Raw genomic sequence first — 26744 nt, 5'->3', positions numbered from 1 at the left:
GTTGAAACAGCCTATCGATAATTATCAGCGAGCGTGCCTTGGTTTGAGAGCAGCATGTGTAACAATCACATTTTGGAACAGTGAGTGCATTCTGACACGCATAAATAAACTCACTCTGGTGCGACAGTTAGAGATATTTGGAACTCCCACGTGAATAGGTTAAGTAACTTGACAAAAAATATAACATTATTTTCATTGTATTTCATTACTTGAACACGGTGGTCATCAATACAAAATACAAACATGACATAAACTTAAGCCTATGCAACATTCACCCGTTAAAAAAGTACTGTTGCCATGAGGTTTGTGCAGTAGGATATAGGCTATTGCCAATGCATTGTTGTTCACAACATTTAAAAATATATACACTACCATTCAAAAGTCTGGGGTCACTTAGAATTGTCCTTGTTTTTTTTAAAGAAAAGCACATTCTTTGTCCATTAAAATAACATCAAATTGATCATAAATACAGTGTAGACATTGTTAATGTTGTAAATGACTATTGTAGCTGGAAACGGCAGATTTTTTATGGAATATCTACATACAGAGGCCCATTATCAGTTATCAGGCGTACAGAGGCCCATTATCAGCAACCATCACTCCTGTGTTCCAATAGCACGTTGTGTTAGCTAATCCAAGTTTATCATTTTAAAAGGCTAATTGATCATTAGAAAACCCTTTTATCAAATACCCAATTATCTTAGCACAGTTGAAAACTGTATTGCTGATTAAAGAAGCAATAAAACTGGCCTTCTTTAGACTAGTTGAATATCTAGAGCATCAGCTTTTGTGGGTTCGATTACAGGCTCAAAATGGCCAGATGCAAAGACCTTTCTTCTGAAACTCGTCAGTCTATTCTTCTGAGAAATGAAGGCTATTCCATGCGAGAAATCGGGAGTAGAAGGGAGTAGATGTAGGGAGTAGATGTACTACTCCCTTCACAGAACAGCGCAACTGGCTCTAACCAGAATAGAAAGAGGAGTGGGAGGCCCCAGTGCACAGCTGAGCAAGAGGACAAGTACATTAGAGTGTCTAGTTAGAGAAACAGACGCCTCACAAGTCCTCAACTGGCAGCTTCATTAAATAGTACCGGCAAAGCACCAGTCTCAACGTCGATAGTGAAGAGGCAATTCCGGGATGCTGGCTTTCTCACAGTAAGAACTTTCCTTTTTACCTGCTACGTTACAGCAGACACGGTAATCTGAACCATCCGATTAGCCAAAGGTAGACCTAAGTTTACATACACCTTAGCCAAATACATTTAAACTCAGTTTTTCATAATTCCTGACATTTAATCCGAGTAAAATTTATCTGTCTAAGGTCAGCTAGGATCAGCACTTTAGTTTAAGAATGTGAAATGTCAGAATAATAGTAGAGAGAATTATTTATTTCAGCTTTTACTTCTTTCATCACATTCCCAGTGGGTCAGAAGTTTACATACACTCAATTAGTATTTGGTAGCATTGCCTTTAAATTGTTTAACTTGGGTCATTCATTTCGGGTAGCCTTCCACAAGCTTCCCACAATAAGTTGGGTGAATTTTGGCCCATTCCTCCTGACAGAGCCGTGCAACTGAGTCAGGTTCGTAGGCTTCCTTGCTCGCACATGCTTTTTCAGTTCTGCCAACAAATTATCTATAGGGTTGAAGTCCATGCTTTATGATGGCTACTCCAATACCTTGACTTTGTTGTCCTTAAGCCATTTTGCCACAACTTTGGAAGTATGCCTGGGGTCATTGTCCATTTGGAAGACCCATTTGTGACCAAGCTTTAACTTCCTGACTGATGTCTTGAGATGTTGCTTCAATATATCCACATAAGTTTCATCTATGGTCCTTCTATAGCTCAGTTGGTAGAGCATGGCGCTTGTAACGCCAGGGTAGTGGGTTCGATCCCCGGGACCACCCATACGTAGAATGTATGCACACATGACTGTAAGTCGCTTTGGATAAAAGCGTCTGCTAAATGGCATATATTATTATATTATTATATTATCTATTTTGTGAAGTGCACCAGTCCCTCCTGCAGCAAAGCACCCCCATAACATGATGCTGCCACCCCCATGCTTCACGGTTAGGATGGTGTTCTTTTGCTTGCAAGCCTCCCCCTTTTACCTCCAAACATAACGATGGTCATTATGGCAAAGCAGTTCTATTTTTGTTTCATCAGACCAGAGGACATTTTTCCAAAAAGTACAATCTTTGTCCTTATGTGCAGTTGCAAACCGTAGTCTGGGTTTTTTATGGCGGTTTTGGGGGAATGGTTTCTTCCTAGCTGAGTGGCCTTTCAGGTTATGTCGATATAGGACTCGTTTTACTGTGGTTGTAGATACTTTTGTACCTGTTTCCTCCAGCATCTTCACAAGGTCGTTTGCTGTTGTCTGGGATTTATTTGCACTTTTCGCACCAAAGTACGTTCATCTCTAGGAGACAGAACACGTCTCCTCCCTAGTATGACAGCTGAGTGATCCCATGATGTTTATACTTGCGTACTATTGTTTGTACAGATGAATGTGGTACCTTCAGGCATTTGAAATTGCTCCCAAGGATGAACCAGTCTTGTGGAGGTCCACAATTCTCTTTCTGATGTCTTCGCCGATTTCTTTTGATTTCCCCATGATGTGAAGCATCAAGAGTTTGAAGGTAGGCCTTAAAATACATCCACAGGTACACCTACAATTGATTCAAATGAGTTCAATTAGCCTATCAGAAACGTTAAGAAACAATGATCTTTTGTGGGAATTTCAGTACTTCAGCACAACGTTTCCTACAGTTTTCCTCTTGGTTCTATTTAAAGTTGTTCTCAAATTGTTCCGGAAACATTAAGAAAACTTTCCATAAACACCACAAGAAAACCTTAGTAATGTTCAGAAAATACATTCCACAAATACATTCCATTCTCAGTGTCAACAAAACTCTATCGTCTGTTTGTTCAGGTGTGTTGGCCTCATCCACTGATTGGCCACAGTTGATCTTAATGAGTGTTTGTTTCCTTAGAAATGGGGTCTGTTTGAATAGACTAAAATAATCAGGTTTTTATGTGTAAAAAAAAACCTTGCCACATTCTGGTGGCGCAGTGGAGTAATTCCATGGATAGAGAACAGAAGATTATAGGTTTGAATCTCCGTGATGTTGTGTCACAATAATGTGTTCTATCGGTTCTTGGAGTTCAAAAAAGTTATCCCAAAATAAGCTAGCAGTCTTCCTAAAAGTATTTTTTTAAATTCTTGTGAAAGTTTTAAGGAAGTTATTTAAAAATCTCAAAATGACATATAATTTTGGTTTTCAGAGCGTTAATAAAACCACCCAGGAAGCCTTTAAAGGAACTGGAGTAAAATGTTCTCAGAATCTCCCTGCAACATAAAAAGAAACGTTCACACAACAGGTGAAATTTCCACTTCCGTTTTCAGAACGTTTAAAAACGTTTCTGTTTTACCGGTCAGGAAGCTAATGGCTTCGTTCCCAGAACCAATGTGAAACCAAACATTGCTGGATGCAGTTCAAGCCAACCTTATGTCATTTAAGGTCACAACTTGCTTTTCTTCTTTTATGAAAAACATAAAGAGTAGATGTCAAGTCCTGCTAGTGAGTCTTTTTCACTCGCACACAACAACGTGCACACTCATGGACACACTCTCAAACACAGGCAAAGGAATGCTGCAAGTACACAAGGTAAAATCTCAGATTGTGGAACTATCCTAAAGGGAGACCATTGCTACTGATGTTGAAATCTATGTTTTCATCCAATGTATTGAATATTCAGCACAGCTTCCAGCACACTCTCTGACCAGATTAGCCACTAAGCCTCCATGCTCTCCCTTTCCCTAGTGTGTGTCTCAGAGTTGGCTTTGAAATGAATATGCTCTGGCAGTGAGACCACTCTGAGGCACTTTACCCAGCCCTCTCAACAATGTTAATTCACCACTTAAACACACACACACACACACACACACACACACACACACACACACACACACACACACACACACACACACACACACACACACACACACACACACACACACACACACACACACACACACACACACACACACACACATATGCCTGCCTCACTCATCTTATACTGTATACACTGTGTGTGTGTGTGTGTGTGTGTGTGTGTGTGTGTGTGTGTGTGTGTGTGTGTGTGTGTGTGTGTGTGTGTGTGTGTGTGTGTGTGTGTGTGTGTGTGTGTGTGTGTGTGTGTGTGTGTGTGTGTGTGTGTGTGTGTGTGTGTGTGTGTGTGTGTGTGTGTTTCCCACCGCTAGCGTCACACTCTATTTGTTTCAACTAAATATAATTAAAGAACTGGTTCCACATCCAATTTATTATTTACTCAACTTTTCAGTCAAAATGTTAGATGAACTTAACATTTTTGCTGAACCCAACATGAGAAAACATACACTGCTCAAAAAATAAAGGGAACTGGTCACTTGGTCACTTTTGAATGCTGGCTGTGCTTTCGCTCTAGTGGTAGCATGACACGGAGTCTACAACCCACACAACCCACACAAGTGGGTCAAGTAGTGCAGCTCATCCAGGATGGGACATCAAGGCGAGCTGTGGCAAGAAGGTTTGCTGTGTCTGTCAGCGTAGTGTCCAGAGCATGGAGGCGCTACCAGGAGACAGGCCAGTACATCAGGAGACGTGGAGGAGGCCGTAGGAGGGCAACAACCCAGCAGCAGGACCGCTACCTCCGCCTTTGTGCAAGGAAGAGCAGGAGGAGCACTGCCAGAGCCCTGCAAAATGACCTCCAGCAGGCCACAAATGTGCATGTGTCTGCTCAAACGGTCAGAACGAGACTCCATGAGGGTGGTATGAGGGCCCGACGTCCACAGGTGGGGGTTGTGCTTACAGCCCAACACCGTGCAGGACGTTTGGCATTTCACAGAGAACACCAAAATTGGCAAATTCGCCACTGGCGCCCTGTGCTCTTCACAGATGAAAGACGGTTCACACTGAGCACATGTGACAGATGTGACAGAGTCTGGAGACACCGTGGAGAACGTCCTGCTGCCTGCAACATCCTCCAGCATGACCGGCTTGTCGGTGGGTCAGTCATGGTGTGGGGTGGCATTTCTTTGGGGGGGGGCGCACAGCCCTCCATGTGCTCGCCAGAGGTAGCCTGACTGCCATTAGGTACCGAGAGGAGATCCTCAGACCCCTTGTGAGACCATATGCTGGTGTGGTTGGCCCTGGGTTCCTCCTAATGCAAGACAATGCTAGACCTCATGTGGCTGGAGTGTGTCAGCAGTTCCTGCAAGAGGAAGGCATTGATGCTATGGACTGGCCCGCCCGTTTCCCAGACCTGAATCCAATTGACCACATCTGGGACATCTCGCTCCATCCACCAACGCCACGTTGCACCACAGACTGTCCAGGAGTTGGCGGATGCTTTAGTCCAGGTCTGGGAGGAGATCCCTCAGGAGACCATCCGCCACCTCATCAAGAGCATGCCCAGGCGTTGTAGGGAGGTCATACAGGCACGTGGAGGCCACACATACTACTGAGCCTCATTTTGACTTGTTTTAAGGACATTACATCAAAGTTGGATCAGCCTGTAGTGTGGTTTTCCACTTTAATTTTGAGTGTGACTCCAAATCCAGACCTCCATGGGTTGATAAATTTGATTTCCATTGATAGTTTTTGTGTGGTTTTGTTGTCAGCACATTCAACTATGTAAAGAAAAAAGTATTTAATAAGAATATTTCATTCATTCAGATCTAGGATGTGTTCTTTTAGTGTTCCCTTTATTTTTTTCTAGCAGTGTAGATAACATTCAGTCAACTTAAAATTATGTTTTTGCTCAATTTGTCTCATATGTTCATTCAACTAGAAACTATTCTTTTGCCATCTTATCTAAAACAAAAGGCTATGGAACTTGGTTATGGTTACACACACACAGTGCTTTTAACATACATTGTTTTCAACTTACATATTTGGCACACATACATACCCCCAAGCCATAAGACTGCTGAACAGTTAGTCAAATGGCTACCTGGACTATTTACCTTGACCCCCTTTCTAATGTATTTATCTTAATTGATTTGCTTTTGACTTCCTTACACTGGCTCTATGCACACTCACTAGACTCCACTCACACGTACTACACTAACTCTCCAACACGCACACATTTACACAGACACACTACATACGCTCACTCACACACACACACACATGCACAAGCACACACATTGACACCACACAAACACACTCACACATAGACACACTACATACGCTCACACACACACACACATGCACAAGCACACACATTGACACCACACAAACACACTCACACATAGACACACTACATACGCTCACACACACACACATGCACAAGCACACACATTGACACCACACAAACACACTCACACATAGACACACTTGACACATGCTGCTGAAACTCTGTTTAGTATATAGCCTGATTGACAAGTCTCTTTTACCCCTACCCATATGTACAAACTGTACTACCTCAATTACCTCAACTACCTCGCACATTGACTCGGTACTGGTGCTCCTTGTATACAGCCTCGTTATTGTTATTATTGTATTATTATCTCCTTTAGCAAATATTTGTCTTACTTTTTAACTCTGGACTGTTGAGAAAGCATTTCACTGTAATGTCCACACCTGTTGTATTTGGTTCATGTGACCACTAAATATTTATTTGATTGTACATTTTCATTCATACAGTAATTACTAATCAACATTTCCTCACCTGGGATCACAACCTCTTGGTTCACAGCATCCGGCTATACCACCATGTCTAGGTCAATGACCCGATTTCACCTGTATTGCTACACTTTGCACTTCAAAGTAAATCTAAGCTGTTAAAAGTACACTCAAGGAAAACTATTTTATTTATCATAGGGATTAAGGAGTAACTTGAAAATATTCCCCACCAACATTAGACAACTATACAGAAAAACCTCAAATTGCTGAAAAAGTCAATCAAATCAATTATGAAGAAATTGTCAGATTGACTGATAATTGGCACCGACGTGGTGGAATAGCAGGACGATCGGCGTGGCATGAACCAAGAGGTTGTGAGATCAAATCCCAGGTCCGGACCTGTTGAATAATAATTGCTGTATAAATTAACATGCACAGTTAATGAGTGTTAAATATTTGAGTTGAAATCATTGTATGTTCAAAGCACTGTGCATGTAACTAGTTCCACAGCCTTGTTTTTAGGTAAGATGGCAAAATAATAATTTGTAGTTGAATTAACATATGAGACAAATTGAGAAAACACATCATTTTTGCATACGCTTTCTCATGTTTACATTTACATTTACATTTAAGTCATTTATAGCAGACGCTCTTATCCAGAGCGACTTATGTTGGAGCGAGGTTTGGTCCAACTAAAAATGCTAAGTACTGGTAACACTGACTGAAAAGTTGAGTTAACCAAAAAAAGGCTGTGGAACCAATAATAATTTGTTGAAACAACTAGATTTGTGAATTTTACTTTGATTTTTTTTTACAGTGCATGCTGTACACAGAGTATATAGCAGTTTGACTCCCATGAGAGTGTGCACTGTACATATTTCTTCTCATCAGATGTGAAGCATGTTTTTGCCTGAAGCAGTAGCAGAGGCAAAAGCTTTGAAAGGTTAACGTTAAAGCATGGAGCAATACTTCATGTACTTCACAGGGTTGAATCACTGCAAACACGGAGGACATAAAAGTCTAGTCCCTACTCAAACACATGAATGGGCTGCTGCAGTGCCTGCCGCCAGCAGATTACTCAGGCAGATATACAGTCATTTCCTGTCCTGATTGATATCTGCTTGTTTGTTATCGTCTGCCTATCCATTGTTCCATCATTATGTTATATCATTAGGGTAATAGATGACATGTCACTCCCAATGTTAGAACAAGTACAAAGACGTCCCGCTGTGACCTCCGCACAGTCAACAAACGAGCAAAAGGAAAATATAGGACTACGGTGGAATCGTAATACACAGACAGACTCCGACGCCCTCCGCATGTGGCAGAGGCTACAGTCCATTATGGATTACAAAGGCAGATCTAGCCGTGACATTCCCAACGATGCCTCTCTACCAGACAAACTCGATGCATTTTAGGCACACTTTGACAATAGCAACACCCTGCTGTGCGTGAGGGCCCCTACGGACCCAGAGGACTGTCTGTTCCCTGAGGCCGACGTGAGTAAGGTCTATAATCAGGTCAACATCTGCAAGGCCGTGGGGCCGGACAGTATTCCAGGGCGCGTTCTCAGAGCACTCACAGATCAGCTGGCAGGCAAATTCACGGTAATGTTCAACCTCTCATTGTCTCAGTCTGTACTACCACCATTTCTGCTCTTAAGAATTCTAAGGCTTCGTGCCACTATGACTACTGCCCTGTAGCACTCACTTCTGTAACCATGAAGTGCTTTGAAAGGCTGGTTACGGCACACATGAACTCCATAATCCCAGACAACCTAGACCCACTCCATACGGATATAGGATTTTTAATGAATTTATTTGCAAATTATGGTGGAAAATAAGTATTTGGTCAATAACAAAAGTTTATCTCAATACTTTGTTATATACCCTTTGTTGGCAATGACAGAGGTCAAACGTTTTCTGTAAGTCTTCACAAGGTTTTCACACACTGTTGCTGGTATTTTGGCCCATTCCTCCATGCTCTAGAGCAGTGATGTTTTGGGGCTGTTGCTGGGCAACACATACTTTTAACTCCCTCCAAATATTTTCTATGGGGTTGAGATCTGGAGACTGGCTAGGCCACTCCAGGACCTTGAAATGCTTCTTACGAAGCCACTCCTTTTCTCATTTTGTCTGTCATAGTTGAAGTGTACCTATGATGAAAATTACAGGCCTCTCTCATATTTTTAAGTGGGAGAACATGCACAATTGGTGGCTGACTAAATACTTTTTTTGCCCCACTGTATATGAGAATGCTGTTAATTGATTACAGCTCAGTGTTCAACACCATTTTGGATCCAGGACTTCCTGGTGGGCCGACCCCAGATGGTGGGGCTAGGCAACATCACCGCTCCCACAGGGGTGTGTGCTTGTTCCTCCCTGCACTCCCTGTTCACCCAAGACTGTACATCCATATACAACTCCAACACCATCATCAAGTTTGCTGATGACACTACAGTGGTAGGCCTGATCACCGGTGACAATGAGTCTACAGGGAGGAGGTCAGAGACCTGGCAGTGTGGTGCTGGGACAACAACCACTAACCTCAAAGTCAGTAAGACCAATGAGCTAATCATGGACTACAGGAAATGGGGGGGTGAGCACGTCCCCATCCACATCGGCGGAGCTCCTATACATATTCTATGCATGTGTACGTACACCTGCTCATCGAACATCTCATTCCAAAATCATGGGCATTAACATGGAGTTGGTCCCCCCCCCCCCCCCTTGCTGCTATAACAGCCTCCACTCTTCTGGGAAGACTTTCCACGAAATGTTGGAACATTGCTGCAGGGACTCGTTTACATTCAGCCGCAAGAGCATCAGTGAGGTCGGGCGCTGATGTTGGACGATTGGGCCTGGCTTGCATTCGGCATTCCAATTCATTCCAAAGGTGTTCGATGGGGTTGAGGTCAGGGCCCTGTGCAGGCCAGTCAAGTTCTTCCATACCAATCTAAAAAGGCCATTTCTGTATGGATCTCGCTTTGGGCAGGGGGGTATTGTCATGCTGAAACAGAAAAATGGCCTTCTCCAAACAAAATGGAAATCCATTTCATGAAGCTCCCGATGAACAGTTCTTGTGCTGACGATGCTTCCAGAGGCAGTTTGGAACTCGGTAGGGAGTGTCGCAACCGAGGACAGACATTTTTTACACGCGATGTGCTTCAGCACTCGGTGGTCCTGTTCTGTGAGTTTGATTGTGTTTTACCTTTCAAATTGATGTTGATTGCTGCATTGTTGGGTTTAGAGCTTGCAAGAAAGGCATTTCAATTTACTGAGGTTCTCTCTCTCTGTCTCTCCTCAAAGAGAGACAGAGAGAGAGAGAGAGCTGATAGAGAGGTGAAACAGATGGAAGGACTGTGGCCTCCTCCTCTCAGGATCAGTCTTACCCAGCATCCTCCCTGTTGGGCAGAGTGAACCTCACGCCCCTCACAGCCCTTCACAGAACCAAAACTCTCCAATTTGTCAACTGGCATATGGAACATTATCAGTGAGGCACATCAAATGAGAGCCACAGATGGAGGGGAATGATAGCGGCAGGGTGTGCCAATGACACACAGGGGTTTAATTGAGGGGCTTTGGGGTTTAAATCACATTTCAGATAGTTTAGTTAGGGGGTCAATGCTACTCGTGAGCACCTCAAACAGTAGACATTTGATGGCGTATACATTTGATGGCGTCTGGCTAAGGTACTGTTTTAGAGCATTGAAAAAATTCACTAATTATTTTGTTTGAATAGGGATGTGAGAATCTTCACAGAGAGTTTACTGACTGATGAAGTTCCCTGGGTTTTGAATATCAATACCATTCTTAGCCACATAACCTTCCATTAAATTGACCCTGCCCTACGCAACTCCAGCTAAGCTCCAACTTAGTCAGGCATAGCCTACATGGCAAAAACCCACTGCTTTCCTGACCCTGCAAGACCCCACCAGCACGCTGTTGGCCATTTATCTGAAATGAGTTCGCTGCTCTTGTCTCGTTCAGGGAGTCCCAGTGTGGCACTCACTGTTTTAGAGAGAGATAGAGAGAGAGAGAGAGAGAGAGAGAGAGAGAGAGAGAGAGAGAGAGAGAGAGAGAGAGAGAGAGAGAGAGAGAGAGAGAGAGAGAGAGAGATATGGGGAGAGAGGAGGAGGAGAGAAAAAGTGGGGGTGGGGAGAGAGGAGGAGGAGAGAGAGTGTGTGTAAGTATGTGGGGGCACCTATGTGTGTAGTAGGAAGGGAGAGGCCTCATTATAAGGGTGGTCACACACTTTTCCCTGTTAATGAGAATGCTTTCACTCTTCTACTATCATTCATCACTGTGCCTGTGCTCGCAATTACTGAGGAACAGTGTGCATAATGAGGACTGATTAATTAATTTAGGCCAAACTAGGAGGGCTGGCTCACTTCTCATTAAGACAGCACACTTGGGGCACGGGCAGGCGGTAGCACAGGTGACAGTCATGCACACCTGCCTGTGACTCACACCGCTGGGTACAAAATGGCATATCTAGGTTAGAGGCCAGGTGAAGATGTAAGTGTTGTAACAACCTCCATCCATACTGCAGCTAGCTACCTTATGTCACTCTGACAAACACTTGGTTTGTCTCTTCCAATTAGATCTTCTGTGTTGACTCTGCCATGCAGGAACAGTATTTCAATTGGTAAGACCCAGAGTGTCTCTCTCTCTGGTAACAGTAACAGAAGCAGACCTCTGACTCTCAGGGCACCTTGGGTCCAGAGAGTCATTCAGTGGAAGCTCTGGGACTTACATGTTTAATACTGACTACAATAACTGGCTTATACATCAGTTTACCTACTGTCAGTGCAATAACTTATAGTCATCGTAGAGAGATGTATCTAGGCTGAGATGTACCTCTCCAGGCTGGCAGGGTGCCTGTGCGCAGGGCAGCGTGGTGTGAGCGATGCCCCCAGGGGCACAGGGATTTGGCAGGATTGTCATTAATAAGACATTTTTCAAAAGCTCCCTAACCCGGGGACCAAGCCAAAGCCCTGGCCTTTAAAAACAAATACTTAACTTTCTAATTAAAAAGAGAAAGCTAAACAAACGGGAAAACCTCATTCTGCTTAATTGTTTTTGAAAGAACTAAAGTCCTGGTAAAGCCGGGGTGGGAGCAAACAGATTGAATTCTGCTGTGTCTACCTACCATCTCAGATGTGTTCACCGTGTCCGGAACAGCCAAGGAGGCTCTGCCAGCCATGACCGGTTTCTCCATTAAGTCTGAGACAGGAACTAACAATGGAACGGGTGCGTGCTGGCTCTCTGCTCAGAAAGTGTCCCGGTCTCTCAGCCCAGTGCCCTAGCGCCAGCGTGCAACGGGGCCAGCGCAGCACACAGCCTTCCTTAGTCTCACAAGACCCTTCCTCTGAGAGAGCTACTCCATGGATCCACAGATACTTCTAGAGACCATTTCAACACTCTTCACTGGATGCTGCTGGCTGGGTAGCATTCAATCCCTGAGAGCAATCACAATTACCTGTACACGTGTTTGAAAAGAGCAAAAGTGTGTGTGAGTGCGTGTGTGTCCGTGTGTGTGCGCGCGTGTGTGTGGGCATGCGTGTGTGTGTGTGTGCGTGCGTGCGTGTGTGTGTGTGTGTATGTGCTTGTAAGTGTCCGACATTTCTGGGGAGCTACAGCAACAGCTGCCCACAGGCTTACTCCATAACTGCCCGAGGCGCAACCTCAACAATGTGTTGTTGACAGCATAGCATCACATCCCATCACTCTCTGGCTGTCCATCTTCATGCATCTACTTCTGCTTGTGGAGCTGACAGTGCAACATGGGGTCTTTCAGCTTCGGGACCAACACCATTCAAGGTGCATGTGTAATTGTCTCCATGTTGGTTGGTGCATGATGTTGTTTCCCCATGAGGATTTGGATCAGTGGACTTAAACACTGGCTTAATCAGGCAGTTGATCCATGTCAAACCTGTCTATTGCACAGCCTGTCATTCCTATCCATCCTACAGGCGTTTGTGTTGGAGTGTCTCGCTCCAGGGTTTTAGTGGGAAAATGGAGGTCTCTAATTTGATTTCTTGCCCGTCCTGCAGGCTAGAGGGAGTATTTGTCAGGCTTCACCTCGTTTGGCTCTCATCGCCGTCTTTGCCAACCCTGATTTGTATTCTGGAGTTGTAGCCCCGAGTTAGTTAAGCCCAAATCTGTCCACAGGCACATTTGGTTGTCACGTGGTGGCATGGGCTGCCTTTCTGCTAATGTCTGCCTACCACCTCGCTAACATCAGGGCCTGTTTAATAAGAGCTGCTTAAGTTTAAGCAGCGGATTGAAATGGTCTGCCACAATCCATCAACATGCACACACAGACACACAGTAAAGTGCTAGTCTTCACCTTCAAGGACGTATGAAGGATAGCAGAGGCAGAGAGAAAGAAAGGGGGGGGGGAGCAGAAGTGAGGCAAGCTGGGCGGGCCGCGCCCACCCATGGCTTCTGAGGGACAGATTTGCAGGCAGAGCAATCAGGCAGGATTAATCTGCGTGAAGGGGGGGGGGGGTCCTAATGACCATTTAAAAGTCAGTCCTGTGGGTGCCCATCCTTAAAAAAGTCATGTGCACTCAATCATGTAAATGCAATCTGGATGCAGAATAAATATGGTAGCGGATGCAGGAGACAGGTGATTGATAGGTACAAGAGGATTGCTCTTACCCATGGCTGTCTGGAGAACGGAGCCCCCTCCTTTATTGTTCTTAAGTGCACTCCTACACACAGGCTGTGAATATTAACCTGCCCCATCCGTGGGCACAGACATCTGCAAAGCTATTCTGACACATGCTCCAAGGTGCACACTGAACAGAGGAGCTATCTCTGCTGAAATCATCTTTGGGGGGACTAGAGGTTTTCACTGCTTATCATCTATGGGGGACTAGAGTGTAACGAAGTTCGTCTGTTGTTTGAAGAGAGTCAGACCGAAATGCAGCGTGTAGGTTACTCATGACTTTTAATGAAGATAATGCGGTACATGAAATAACTGAAAATACAAAAACAATAAATGAGTGAAACTAATTACAGCCTATCTGGTGACTAACACAGAGACAGGTACAATCACCCACGAAATACAACGCGCACTCAGGCTACCTAAATACGGTTCCCAATCCGAGACAACGAGAATCAGCTGACTCCAATTAGGAATCGCCTCAGGCAGCCAAGCCTAACTAGACACACCCCTAATAATACACACTCCCAATTAATACAAACCCCAATACGAAATACAACATATAAACCCATGTCACACCCTGGCCTACCCAAACATATAACAAAAACACAAGATACAATGACCAAGGCGTGACATAGAGTTTTTCACTGCTTATCATCTATGGGGGACTAGAGTTTTTCACTGCTTATCATCTATGGGGGACTAGAGTTTTTCACTGCTTATCATCTATGGGGGACTAGAGTTTTTCACTGCTTATTTTCCCATGATTTATTATATGAATAAAGGTCAGCTCTTGCTCCGGAAAGAGAGAGGGCAATGAGTCTAAGTTCTCTGTTTGGAAAGGTTAATGCATTCAGAAGTTAGGCAGAGGCAGCTGAGCCCCCAAGTCAAGATGTGACTGGCTTTATGTGTGTTATTATGTAGATACATTGCAGCAATGACCATGGGAAACAGGGCTGATTCCTGCCCCTGATATAATTATAGTATTTATGTATTCAATGACCTGATTTGTTGGCTTCCATCCTCCTTCAGTGTCTGGCCTGCTTTTCTATTGTTCAATTTATTTTCTTGTTATGATGCAGTTTTCTTTTTGTTAGTATGAATAATAGTCCAACTGTGGCCCTTTGAACTGTCTAGGACCTGTCCAGTTTGAGGCTCTTTCCCTCTACCAACCATCTATCAATACCACTCAACAGTTAACCAGCAGGCATTATTCAGTAATCTAATTTACCCAAGAGGCTAAACTACCTCCCCCGGAGTGAATAGCGATGAGGAATTGAGAGTTCTCATTATACTTTCACTTCAGCAAATACATCTTCCAGTACAGAGAGAGAGAGAAAGAGAGAGAAAGAGAGGGAGAGACACAGAGAGACACAGACAGACAGACAGACAGACAGACAGACAGACAGACAGACAGACAGACAGACAGACAGACAGACAGACAGACAGACAGACAGACAGACAGACAGACAGACAGACAGACAGACAGACAGACAGACAGACAGACAGACAGACAGACAGACAGACAGACAGACAGACAGACAGACAGACAGACAGACAGACAGACAGACAGACAGACAGACAGACAGACAGACAGACAGACAGAGCTCTGTGGAAAGTCAAAGGGAGCAGAGGCAAATTAATGCTGAATTATTTAGTGTTTATTTCGCATCAGATCCATCCAACGTAAACATAATTTAGATTTCCTGCAAAGGTCTGACATTTCCCTGCAAGACATCTCTCACCCTCCCTCTGCAGTCTAATTTTGACAGAAAAAACAGACTTTTTTTGGAGAAATGAAGCGTTCCTCTCCTCTGCTCTGCATGCTCTGTCAATCTGTTGTTCTTATATACAGATATACTCTCTGTTTGTCAGATGTGTTGACTGACTGCTGCGTCTACCTCTCCTTGCAGGCTCAATGTGGGTAAGAATGACCTGTTGACCTTCTACGACGGTGATGACCTAACAGCTAACATCCTGGGTCAGTACAGTGGCACCAGGTCTCGCTTCAAGCTCTACACTTCTATGGCTGATGTCACCATCCAGTTCCAGTCGGACCCTGCCACCAACATCTACGGCTACGGCAACGGCTTCGTGGTCCACTTCTTTGGTGAGGCAGTACTAAGCTACTGTTTAGTTGTACCTGCACACTGTTTTATGAGAAATTCTTTAATGGAAGGATTCTTGGAAGATGGCTTTTTAAAATGTATTACAATAAAGCCTCTATTCTCCCATGGCTGTGACAAAATTATCCATACAGTACTTGGAATAGAGTGTTCCCTTTTTTTGTAGACTATCACAGGCAAACAATGATAATAACTTTTCCTTGACTGAAAAAATATCCTATAACAAGAGGCTAATAATACTACATAGAAGGAATTATCGTGCAGAGGATGGCAGGATACAAGAGAAAACGTGTTTTACAGTATCTGCTGTCCTCTCCCTCTGAACAGCCACCGGTGCATATGATTATGGGGCATCAAACACAAAAACACAATTATGTGGCCTGCTTTGTCCACATCCTCTGTATTTGCCGGGTGCTGCACCCCCGGCCGTGTGTGCCATAGTGAAAGAAGAAAAGGGCAGAACGGGCAGTGCCAACCCACCCACTGTCCTCCCCTTAGCTGGCTCACAGTGCAGTGTACAATCACTGCAAATTGATGACATTCTCTTCACACACCAGAGCCTAATTCACATGCAGGTCGCACCAAAGGATTCCCTGTGCCTGTCACTGCTGTGCTGCTGAACTCAATTGTCATTTATCTGTTTTTATCAACCACACACATCAGTACAGTCATAGATTTTGGGCTTTACTTGCTGTGAATAAATCAACCTGTTTCTAGATTTGATGAGCCTATATTATTAGAGCAATCTCTTGTTCAGATTAATGGATAACCCATGTGCAGTTGAGGGACATTATTGACAAGGATAACATCTCGACACACCCTGCTCATTCTATCTCTGTCTCTCTTAATATCCCTCCTTCTTCTCCATCTCTAAATCCCTCCATCCTGCCCTGGCTCTTCGCTCACAGAGGTCCCCAGGAACGATACATGCTCTGAGCTGCCAGAGATCACCAACGGCTGGAAGAGTACCTCCCACCCAGACCTGATCCACGGGACAGTGGTCACCTACCAGTGTTACCCAGGTTACGAGGTGCAGGGCTCGGAGATCCTAATGTGCCAGTGGGACCTGACGTGGAGCGGAGATGTGCCTAGCTGTGAGAAAGGTGAGTTGGGAAATAACAAGCTCCCACAGTGGAACTAACCATGATTCTCTGCCTGCTTACAAACAATGTCTCCCATAGCGTTTAGGAGATAAGGGACAGGATTGTACCAGTATGTCTACTTATGTTCTGTTTAGTACAACAGACCAGAGACAATTTGGTTAAACATCTATATTGAAAGCCTGGATTCAACGAGTTCCTAGAATAACTGTTCATGCAAGTCAGAGTCACTTTTACACCCTGCTGGTCACTGGTGCTTTGATTGACATTCCATGTAATGTGTGTTGACTTCTGAGCAAAATGGTGTAACGGGTGTCATGTTGTATCAGTCTGCTGTGTTAAAGCAGCATACATGCAGCCATCTTCTAGAAACACAGTAACACGTGCATAACCCCATTTCTGCATTAAATAGCTGCCTCATTGCCTGGATAATCTCCATCAACACTTCCTACAGATGATAAACTGTGTTATCAAACCCAGAGCAAAATGCAATGTCAGGCTACACATGTTTTTGTTGTATCACATGGCACTACAGCCACTGCTACACCAAAGCAATAGTCATGCCACATTTAACCAGACATTTTAAGTGAGAACATTGTTTTATGAATGTCATTCGTTTAAAGCACTCGGGTGAACTTAATTGCTGTCTGAAATCTGATGCTGAAGGGTGGGTGAGCAACATAAAACTAAAATGGTTTAACTGCCACCTACAGGTGAGAGAACATACTGCATACAGCTCATCAAGACTTGAATAATCTGACAATTACATCATACTAGAGTTCATAGCCACTGGAAGTAGTTTGGGGGCGGGGGTGGAAATACGTTTTTGGCTGCGCTGATATCCGCTAATATAGGACCATTAAAGGCGCAGTGCACTACTTTTGTGATTTGTTTTTATTACATTTTATATTCTTGTGATTTTTCCGGGGGTGCTGCAGCACACACACCACACCGACTTCCAGCTATGCTATGGTTGAATATTTTTACAGTGTTTTGAAAATCTCGAGAATAAATCCCTTTTCTCCCGTGTAACCCGGTATTTCCCTCCAAATCCGGAGGTGTCATTCAAAGGCATTATAAAGCATATAAATATGTTGGGATTTGACTAGAACTTTGATCAGCATGACAATTCTAACCTGATGCTACCTGAGCCTGATGAGTCATATATTAACGACGTTTAATGAGCCCAAGCCCAAAAATTCCCAAATGATTGTGCCATTGTCCATTACATATCTGATATAGGCTACTCCACATTATGTGTGACAGAAAAACCTAAAACCCATAGATGTATATGCTCTCTTGGGTAAATAAATTAAACTAGCTCCAGTAGGCTAATATTTTTGAGTGTGTACTGTATTACTGTACTGTACTGTATTATACTGTTTTATATGGACTGGAATTATGCACATCTTCAAACCATGACAAAGCCGAAGAAAACATGCAATTCTGGCGCAGCACATGCGGCCTACAAAGCTACAAGTACAGGCTAGCGGATTAGATTTTATTTTTAAAATATAATAAGGCAATTTGTATGATTAGTAGGCTAACGCATGTGTACAGTTGAAGTCGGACGTTTACATACACCTTAGGCAAATACATTTAAAATCAGTTATTCACAATTCCTGACATTTAATCCGAGTAAAAATTACCTGTCTTAGGTCAGGTAGGATCATCACTTTATTTTAAGAATGTGAAATGTCAGAATAATAGTAGAGAGAAGGATTTATTTCAGCTTTTATTTATTTCATCACATTCCCAGTGGGTCAGAAGTTTACATACACTCAATTAGTATTTGGTAGCGTTGCCTTTACATTTTTTTTTTACTTGGGTTAAACGTTTCGGGTAGCCTTCCACAAGATTCCCACAATAAGTTGGGTGAATTTTGGCCCATTCCTCCTGACAGAGCTGGTGTAACTGAGTCAGGTTTGTAGTCCTCCTTGCTCACACACACTTTTTCAGTTCTGCCAACAAATGTTCTATTGGATTGAGGTCAGGGCTTTGTGATGGCCACTCCAATACCTTGACTTTGTTGTCCTTAAGCCATTTTGCAACAATTTCGGATGTATGCTTGGGGTCATTGTCCATTTGGAAGACCCGTTTGCGACCAAGCTTTAACTTTAACTGTTGTCTTGAGATGTTGCTTCAATATACCCACATAATTTTCCTATCTCATGATGCCATCTATTTTGTTAAGTGCACCAGTCCCTCCTGCAGCAAAGCACCCCCACAACATGATGCTGCCACCCCCGTGCTTCACGGTTGGAATGGTGTTCTTCGGCTTGCAAGCCCCCCCCCCCCCTTTTACCTCCAAACATAACAATGGTCATTATGGCCAAACAGTTATATTTCTGTTTCATCAGACCAGAGGACATTTCTCCAAAAAGTACCATCTTTGTCCCCATGTGCAGTTGCAAACTGTAGTCTGGCTTTTTTTATGGCAGTTTTGGAGTAGTGGCTTCTTCCTTGCTGAGCGGCCTTTCAGATTATGTACCTGTTTCCTCCAGCATCTTCACAAGGTTCTTTGCTGTTGTTCTGGGATTGATTTGCACTTTTCGCACCAAAGTACGTTCATCTCTAGGAGACAGAACGCGTCTCCTTCCTGAGTGGTATGACAGCTGCGTGGTCCCATGGTGTTTATACTTGCATACTATTGTTTGTACAGCTGAACGTGGTACCTTCAGGCGTTTGGAAATTGCACCCAAGGATGAACCAAACTTGTGGAGGTCTACAATTTATTTTCTGAGGTCTTGGCTGATTTCTTTTGATTTTCCCATGATGTCAAGTAAAGAGGAACTGAGTTTGAAGGTAGGTTTTGAAATACATCCACAGGTACACCGCCAATTGACTCAAATGATGTCAATTAGCCTATCAGAAGCTTCTAAAGCCATGCCATAATTTTCTGGAATTTTCCAAGCTGGTTAAAGGCTCAGTCAACTTATTGTATGTAAATTTCCGACCCACTGGAATTGTGATACAGTGAATTATAAGTGAAATAATCTGTCTGTAAACAATTGTTGGAAAAATGACTTGTGTCATGCACAAAGTAGATGCCCTAACCGACTTGACAAAACTATAGTTTGTTAACAAGAAATTTGTGGAGTGGTTGAAAACCGAGTTGTAATGACTCCAACCTAAGTATATGTAAACATCCGACTTCAACTGTACCTTTCATAATATTTCCCCTCATGTTATTCGCCTACCTCCTCTTTCTCTCTCTCTATTGTTGCTTCATTCCTTCCTCGCTTTCAATTGTTAAATGAAATAAGTTTTGTTGTCCTTATCGTCATCATTCTAATGACATCCTTGAATGACATAGGACATAGAATTAGATGCAGAAGGCTTTCACTTCTCTTCACAAAGATTGAATGGCTGTGGGTCTGAATAAATAACTGCTATGGCCTACAGCCATTGCATGTTTATTGGGCTGCTGTATTTAACATTCAGCAAAAAAGACTTTGAGTCCCTCTTCAAATGTCCAGCATCTATTCTAGTCTAAGCTTTCCCTGCATGGGACTCCAAGAGCTAAGAAGCTGTTTTAAGGAGAGGCCAGCGGAGCATAGGTGCATGCAGCGGCGCAGCATTGGTTTTAAAAGTGAGGGGGACACGAGAATTATTATAATCATTTTTTATCCAGTCGGATAAACACTCCAAACAGCCTACCAGACCGTGTTGCCTTGCTTTGTATCACATTCCAATTATTAAACTGGGGGGGGGGGCAAAAATAAAATTTCAGGATGTGGTTGAATGGTGTCCCCGGTGAAAGTTGAGTCCCTGGGTGCTTGTTAGAAACATCATAATGTTAGAAACTTATGATGCATAACCCATCATTAATTAGCTAAATATAATGCTAATACTGCATTGAATGTACTGCCTGAAAGAGGTAAGCTAGGACATTATTTAAAGGGCTATATAGTATCAATCTAGAACAGGATTATCTATTTTGGATGCAATTTGAATGGAGTTGAAGGAGAGCGAGAAAGACTGCGAGGGTGCTCAGCATGCACTGATTTAAAGCAATGATATTCGAATGATAGGATGTTTTAAAACTCTGCAGCTGCAATTGAAAATAACATATCTTTACAATTAAAAAATAAGGTGACCCCGAAAGCTATATGGAGATGGGTAAATTAGATGCGCATTCGGTCTTTATATTACTGTAGCATAGTCTATCTGTCACATACCTGTCACAAGAAAAACAGTTACCATGATGAGTAGGTCTCCATGCACCCTGAGCGTTGAGGAGTCATCATACAGAGGCCATAGAGTAGCCAGATTTAGACATCACAAATCATTTAGTAGTTCCATTTCACACCGTGCTGTTCATAGAAATAATTTATTATCATTTACCGGTTTCTCGCCGTCATTTATCCCGGGAAAAGAGAATCGTTTTGGGCGGTACATCTCGGTAACCGGGTTCCCGCCATTCAATCCTACATCATACTAAGCAATATTAAAATATTATATTTAAATACAGTCAATTACAGATGAAAACCATAGTTATAAGAACCTCCATTTTGTATGGGTTCCTTGTTGTTTTGGGGCACATTTCAACCCCATCCCCCAGTGTGTAACATTACTGGAAATAGTCTCTGTGTGTTTAGTGACATCGATCCATCTGCACATCTCTGATACATATTACAGGCATATTACAGCCAGACCCAGTGCTTTTCTCTGTGTGGAGGTCCCCCGGGCTGTGGGCTGCTATGCCTGGATAGCTTCAATATCCAGCCCTGTTCTTTTTAATGACCTAGATAGATGGCTGCTATTGAATTAGAAGGCTTTGGGTGTCATCTACTGGGTTATTGTATGAGACTGGGCCTTTATTGAGGGAATCACTGAGGATAAGATGTGGTGTGACTTGACTAATAATGATGATCGTGAACATACTGTACTGTAGTGGTTATGCATTGGAGTGGTTATCAATTTGCCTGTGTTTTCCTCCTGTGTGTGTGTATGATCAGTAATGACATGTCCGGACCCGGGGACTGTGGAGCACAGTCGGAGGGTGCTGACGGGATCCCGCTTCATGGTGGGATCAACGGTGCAGTATGTGTGCAATAAGGGCTACTCCCTGTCTGGAAGCACACTGCTCACCTGCTACAACAGAGACACAGCTAACCCCAAGTGGAGTGAGAGGCTTCCCAAGTGTAACCGTAAGTCAGGAAACTGTATCTGAGCAAATACACACGTACGCACACACACACACACAGTGTTGTTTATCTTATTCAACCAGGATAGTCGTGGTCCTCCTCTCCTTAATAATTAGCACTGTTTTTCAAGAGTCCGCAGTATTCCTTTAGATAACTCAGAGAACTCTGTGCCAGGTGATCTTGTGGATGGTCTCAGTACGTTCTGCAAAGTTGTAGCCTGAGAGGACATGCTGATTTCTTCCACCTAACCTCCAGAAGCCCTCCAAAAGCATTGATGACCTGTCATCCCGGCCTCCTCACAACCTGCCTCAGATAAAAGGCCTTGTTGGAGAATGATCTTTTGAGAGGAAGATGATGCGTGACACAGCAAGTATAGCCAATTAGCATTGGAGAAACTTGAGGAGAGAACTGGAGAGAACAGGTGCAGAATCAATATGGCCTATGTAAGAAGAGCTGGACCTGCTGTTCAAACAGAGTGGTGATGAGACACCACTCATTGTTTCAAAGTAATTAGACAGGCTGGAAACTGTCCCAGGTAAATTACAATAGGGAAATGAGCAGAGGGACTGACACTGGTTGTCAGGTCAGGAACTATCTGCACAATGAGATGTACTGATAGCCACATCTGCCTGTGTCAAACATCATTACTTTTGCGTAGAGAGAGAACACAAAGTGAGGTAGCTGCCTTATGTAAGTTGTGGCAGTATGTGTATTTATGTTGGAAATTATGCATTTGATAATGGCAATCTGCTGTCTAAGAGACATTGAAACACCCATAGTGACAGGCCATGGTGTGTGTGTGTGTGTGTGTGTGTGTGTGTGTGTGTGTGTGTGTGTGTGTGTGTGTGTGTGTGTGTGTGTGTGTGTGTGTGTGTGTGTGTGTGTGTGTGTGTGTGTGTGTGTGTGTGTGTGTGTGTGTGTGTGTGTGTGTGTGTGTGTGTGTGTGTGTGTGTGTGTGTGTGTGTGTGTCCTGGCAGCGGAGAGGTACGAGCCCTGCAGGAACCCTGGAGCCCCGTCCACCAGCGTGCAGAGCTTAGAAAAGGCCTTCTACCAGGCCGGGGAGACCCTGAGCTTCACCTGTCGTACCGGCTATGAGATGCAGGGGGAGCCCACCATCCGCTGTGTCCCTGGACACCCGTCACAGTGGAGCGGCACACCACCCACCTGTAGCGGTACACTGTCTGCTTCCATAGCACACATATGCCTCAACTTCGAATAACTTATGACGCCCAGTTCCATGACGTGTAAAATTATCAGGGTACACATGGATATTATCTTTCTTTTTTCCAGCATCCTCCTCGCAGTATTTGAACAAGCGCAAGTTGGATGGTAAGTATATCAGCTAGTTGTAACCACAGTGTGAAGTATGGGGATGCCAATAGAGGATACGCTTATGCTATACTTGTTTTTAGGTCATTTCTAGTTATGCATATTCTATGTTTTTATTCAGTTGCTAGTCCTGACTACGGTATGGAAGGAAGCAACATTGTCATTGCTGTTCTGATTCCTGCTGCGGTCGTACTGCTAGTCATCCTGGGGATTTACCTCTACTTTGCAAAGTGAGTATGAGAATGAAAGAAGGGGAAGTAACTGCATGACGCCCATCAATTGATAACATGTGTAATTCAGTTGAAGGACTCAGAGCTGTTTCGAGACACTTTGCGTTTCTCTGTCCTTCAGACTTCAGGGGAAGACCATCAGAATGCCAACATCATCTTTGCCGCCGTATGACAACATGACAGAGGAGTCTGCCTTTAATAACCCAATCTATGAGACAGGAGTAAGTATGGATGTCATGCACATGAATCTCCGAGACGTGGACTCCCAGAACACCATAGTCCTGTCCTGATCCATCTCATCGTCATCTGTCTGCCTGTCATCTCATGTTTAACCAGCTGAGGGCACTCTTCACACCGTCTCCCACCGCAGACACAGGGGTCTGAGCTGTGCCTCTCAATTTGTGGTCTTGTGTTGAATGCAGACAATCACCTACAAATTATCTCTCTCAACTTTGAAGCGTGGAAGCCTTACAGTTTACTTAGCTTTAAAGCTTTATAAAAATATGTGCATTTTCAGTGGATCAATAGGATTGTACAAGCACTCAATCAGTGGATTGGATTAGGGACAGATGTAGTACACTACACATATACGTTTCCATTTGTGATGACCTCTGTAGGTTCCATTTTGAGCTTTGCACAGTGCTTCTGTTCGGACTATGCTTCTGGATAGATGAATGTAATATTTTACTGCATGAAGGTGAAAAAGCTTGAACAAAAATGCTTAATGTCAACTTCAAAGACACTTTAAAGCTCCTCCATCTTTGTGTCATCATCATCATGTCATTCACATGGGATTGAGTTAATTGGGTCTTATCCATTAATTAGTTTGAATTACTTTTGAAAAGTGTACATTTATGGGCCCTATCAGGGGCGCAAATCTGGTTTTAGAAGTGGGGAGACATATTTATTATTATTTTGTATTATACGTTTTTCTTATCCAGTCGGATAAATACTCCAAACAGCCTACCCGACCACTCAGAGATGTCCGCATGGTCCTGAAACACATCGTTGCATCGTTTTGTATCACATTCCAATGATAAAACTGGGGGGGCCAAAAATTATATTTCAGAATGTGGGGGGGTATTACCCCCCGTCCCCTGTCCACACCCCATCCACACAGCCCTATCCCCCGTCCCCGTCCTCAGTGAAAGTTGCACCCCTGGACCCTACTATAAATGATTGTTTTTGAATCACATAGGCTATAACAAATGTCAATGTACAATAATAGACTGTATTTACATCTACACTTAGTATTGACGTTACTTTTATGTGCTGCACACAACATTTCAGAGCACTTAAAATAACAACCAAAATCCTTAGATTTGACATTTAGTTTGTCAGGAATTCTTGTACTTGTCTTACATATTTATATAGATGTGTGTACAAATATATCAGTTACTTGTATTTGTTAGGTCATTGAAATGTATTTGTTTTATTTAATGTGAGTGTTGGATTTGTTGTGCAATGTCACAGGCACATTGTTCAAGCAACAGAATGCTGCCATGTCTATTATTGTGTTGTGTTAAACTATTCATCATCTCTGTTACAAATGTTAGTGATGCATAAAATTCTCCTAAACTACAGCAACTTTGTGCTTGATAAACCATCTGACTTGAATCATGCCCTTGATTCAAAATATGTTCCTATTAGTCACTCTGCTGTGGGACTTGAGCGGATGCTGTGTCTCTCTCATTCTTTACTTTCATGTTCTGGACTCTGGACATTTTGACTGGACCATACTCTCCTCCTCCACCTCTTCTTCCCATCAGCCCCGGCAGGCGTTCTGTGATTACTAATGACTGTGTCTGTCTGTCCCTCCTTGGCTGCCTGCAGAAGAACAACGAGGTAAGGCCTACTTCTGATGCCGACTGCCCATCTTAAAGGGCACACCTAAACTCCACCTCAACCACTGTCATCTGTCACTGCGTCCACTTCCAGCCAGCTGTCCACTGTAGCGAACTGGTATCAACACTTCTGTCAACACCTTGTGGGGGGTTCCTCACAACACAGCTCCCTGACCCTCACCTCATCTCTCCTTCTCTCTCTTTCTCTCTCTCTCTCTTTCTCTCTCTAACATGTACTATTTACTTTAGTTGGAAAAAGAAAATACCTTTACATAACATCTCACTGTTAATGAAAGTAAAGTATGGGGTGTCAGTAAAATGTGAAGCTTAAATTTACTACATTATTCTTGTTGCACTGATGTCCTGTCTTTTTCATGTCCTCGCATTCTCTTGTCAATCAGTTTGAAACAATATTAAATCATTTCTGTTCTGATCATGTTGTTTCTACTTTTTATTTCTACACGATTTGCATGATTCAGTTCTGGCCATTGACCATATTCTGTCACATTTTCATAATTCACCTTTTAATGACTGAGGAACTGCTGTGTTATTATGACACAGAGTTAGAGCTTTTAGCTAGGAATAACTTTTGATGAGTGTATTTGTCTGGTCTTTACAGGGCAAAGGAGATTATGAGGTGACCATTTAAAGACCTTACAGCTGGGAATTCAGGGGTTTCTTTTTGGGACCCTCTCTGCACCTCTCATCTTACCTGCAATGACTTCAGCTCCTATTCCTCCCTCCTTCCTCTTTCTCTTAATTCACTCCTTTTTTGTGGGCTTTTGTAAATATCTCTTTCCAGAGGACTTCTACCAAAACTGCAAAGATGGTGGATCAACATGGTGTTATTTTTGTAGACCTTTGACGCAGATGGCCTTTCTTTAGTGTTTGTACATTTTCATTTCATAACTGAGCCCATGACTGGTAATATTGTGGGTGGGATACATTTAGTTCAAATGGTTTAGGTTTTAAGATTTACATAAGAAATGTGAAGAACAAATGTACGGTTTATGCATTGTCATGGGTCTTGAAATATACAGTATACATGAAAAATACAAAATGACACAAAGTTGTTTGAACATTGTCCAAATATCAATTTTGCTACTATAATTCAACCATCCAGTCTATCTATGGGTTTTAAATATCACTTTGTAAATAACCTGCCTGTCTAATGTGAGGGTGTCTGCGACTTGAGGAAACAAATTAGTGCTTTGTTCAATTTGACTCACAGTTTTGTTGAGAGACTTTTTCTGTGGTAAAACAACTATAAATGTACACTTCCGGTCAAAAGTTTTAGAACGCCTACTCATTCAAGGGTTTTTCTTTATTTTTACTATTTTCTACATTGTGCAATAATAGTTGAGGCATCAAAACTATGAAATAACACATGGAATCATGTAGTAACCAAAAAAGTGGTAAACAAATCCAAATATATTTTATATTTGAGATTCTTCAAATAGCCATCCCTTGCCTTGATGATGGCTTTTGCACACTCTTGGCATTTCTCTCAACCAGCTTCAAGAGGAATGCACCCGGAATGCATTTCAATAAACAGGTGTGCCTTCATAAAAGTTAATTTGTGGATTTTCTTTCCTTCTTCATGCATTTGAGTCAATCAGTTGT

The 26744-nt window shown here is 43.1% G+C and overlaps 1 protein-coding gene across 4 annotated transcripts in view; it reads left to right on the top strand.

The window, feature by feature from the left end:
• The window catches only part of LOC124008500 (seizure protein 6 homolog), a 235353-nt gene extending 208884 nt beyond the window's left edge, over window positions 1-26469 (top strand). Inside the window, exons 10-18 of one of the 4 annotated variants that reach the window (XM_046319841.1) lie at window positions 15256-15452; window positions 16377-16571; window positions 21530-21721; window positions 22696-22890; window positions 23009-23047; window positions 23169-23277; window positions 23399-23498; window positions 25047-25122; window positions 25741-26469. In XM_046319841.1, the coding sequence (XP_046175797.1) occupies window positions 15256-15452; window positions 16377-16571; window positions 21530-21721; window positions 22696-22890; window positions 23009-23047; window positions 23169-23277; window positions 23399-23498; window positions 25047-25073 (1054 nt within the window). In that variant the 3' untranslated portion in view covers window positions 25074-25122; window positions 25741-26469. Of the gene's footprint in view, window positions 1-15255; window positions 15453-16376; window positions 16572-21529; window positions 21722-22695; window positions 22891-23008; window positions 23048-23168; window positions 23278-23398; window positions 25556-25740 lie in introns of those variants that run through there. The other 3 variants (XR_006834107.1, XM_046319833.1, XM_046319820.1) reach the window with 3 other exon arrangements.
• Window positions 26470-26744: the final 275 nt, after the last annotated feature.

This window comes from Oncorhynchus gorbuscha, linkage group LG02 (assembly GCF_021184085.1).
Source record: "Oncorhynchus gorbuscha isolate QuinsamMale2020 ecotype Even-year linkage group LG02, OgorEven_v1.0, whole genome shotgun sequence".
Taxonomy (NCBI): Eukaryota; Metazoa; Chordata; class Actinopteri; order Salmoniformes; family Salmonidae; genus Oncorhynchus; species Oncorhynchus gorbuscha.
The sequence above is the reverse complement of the archived record's forward strand: the minus strand, read 5'-3'. Positions and strand labels throughout refer to the sequence as shown.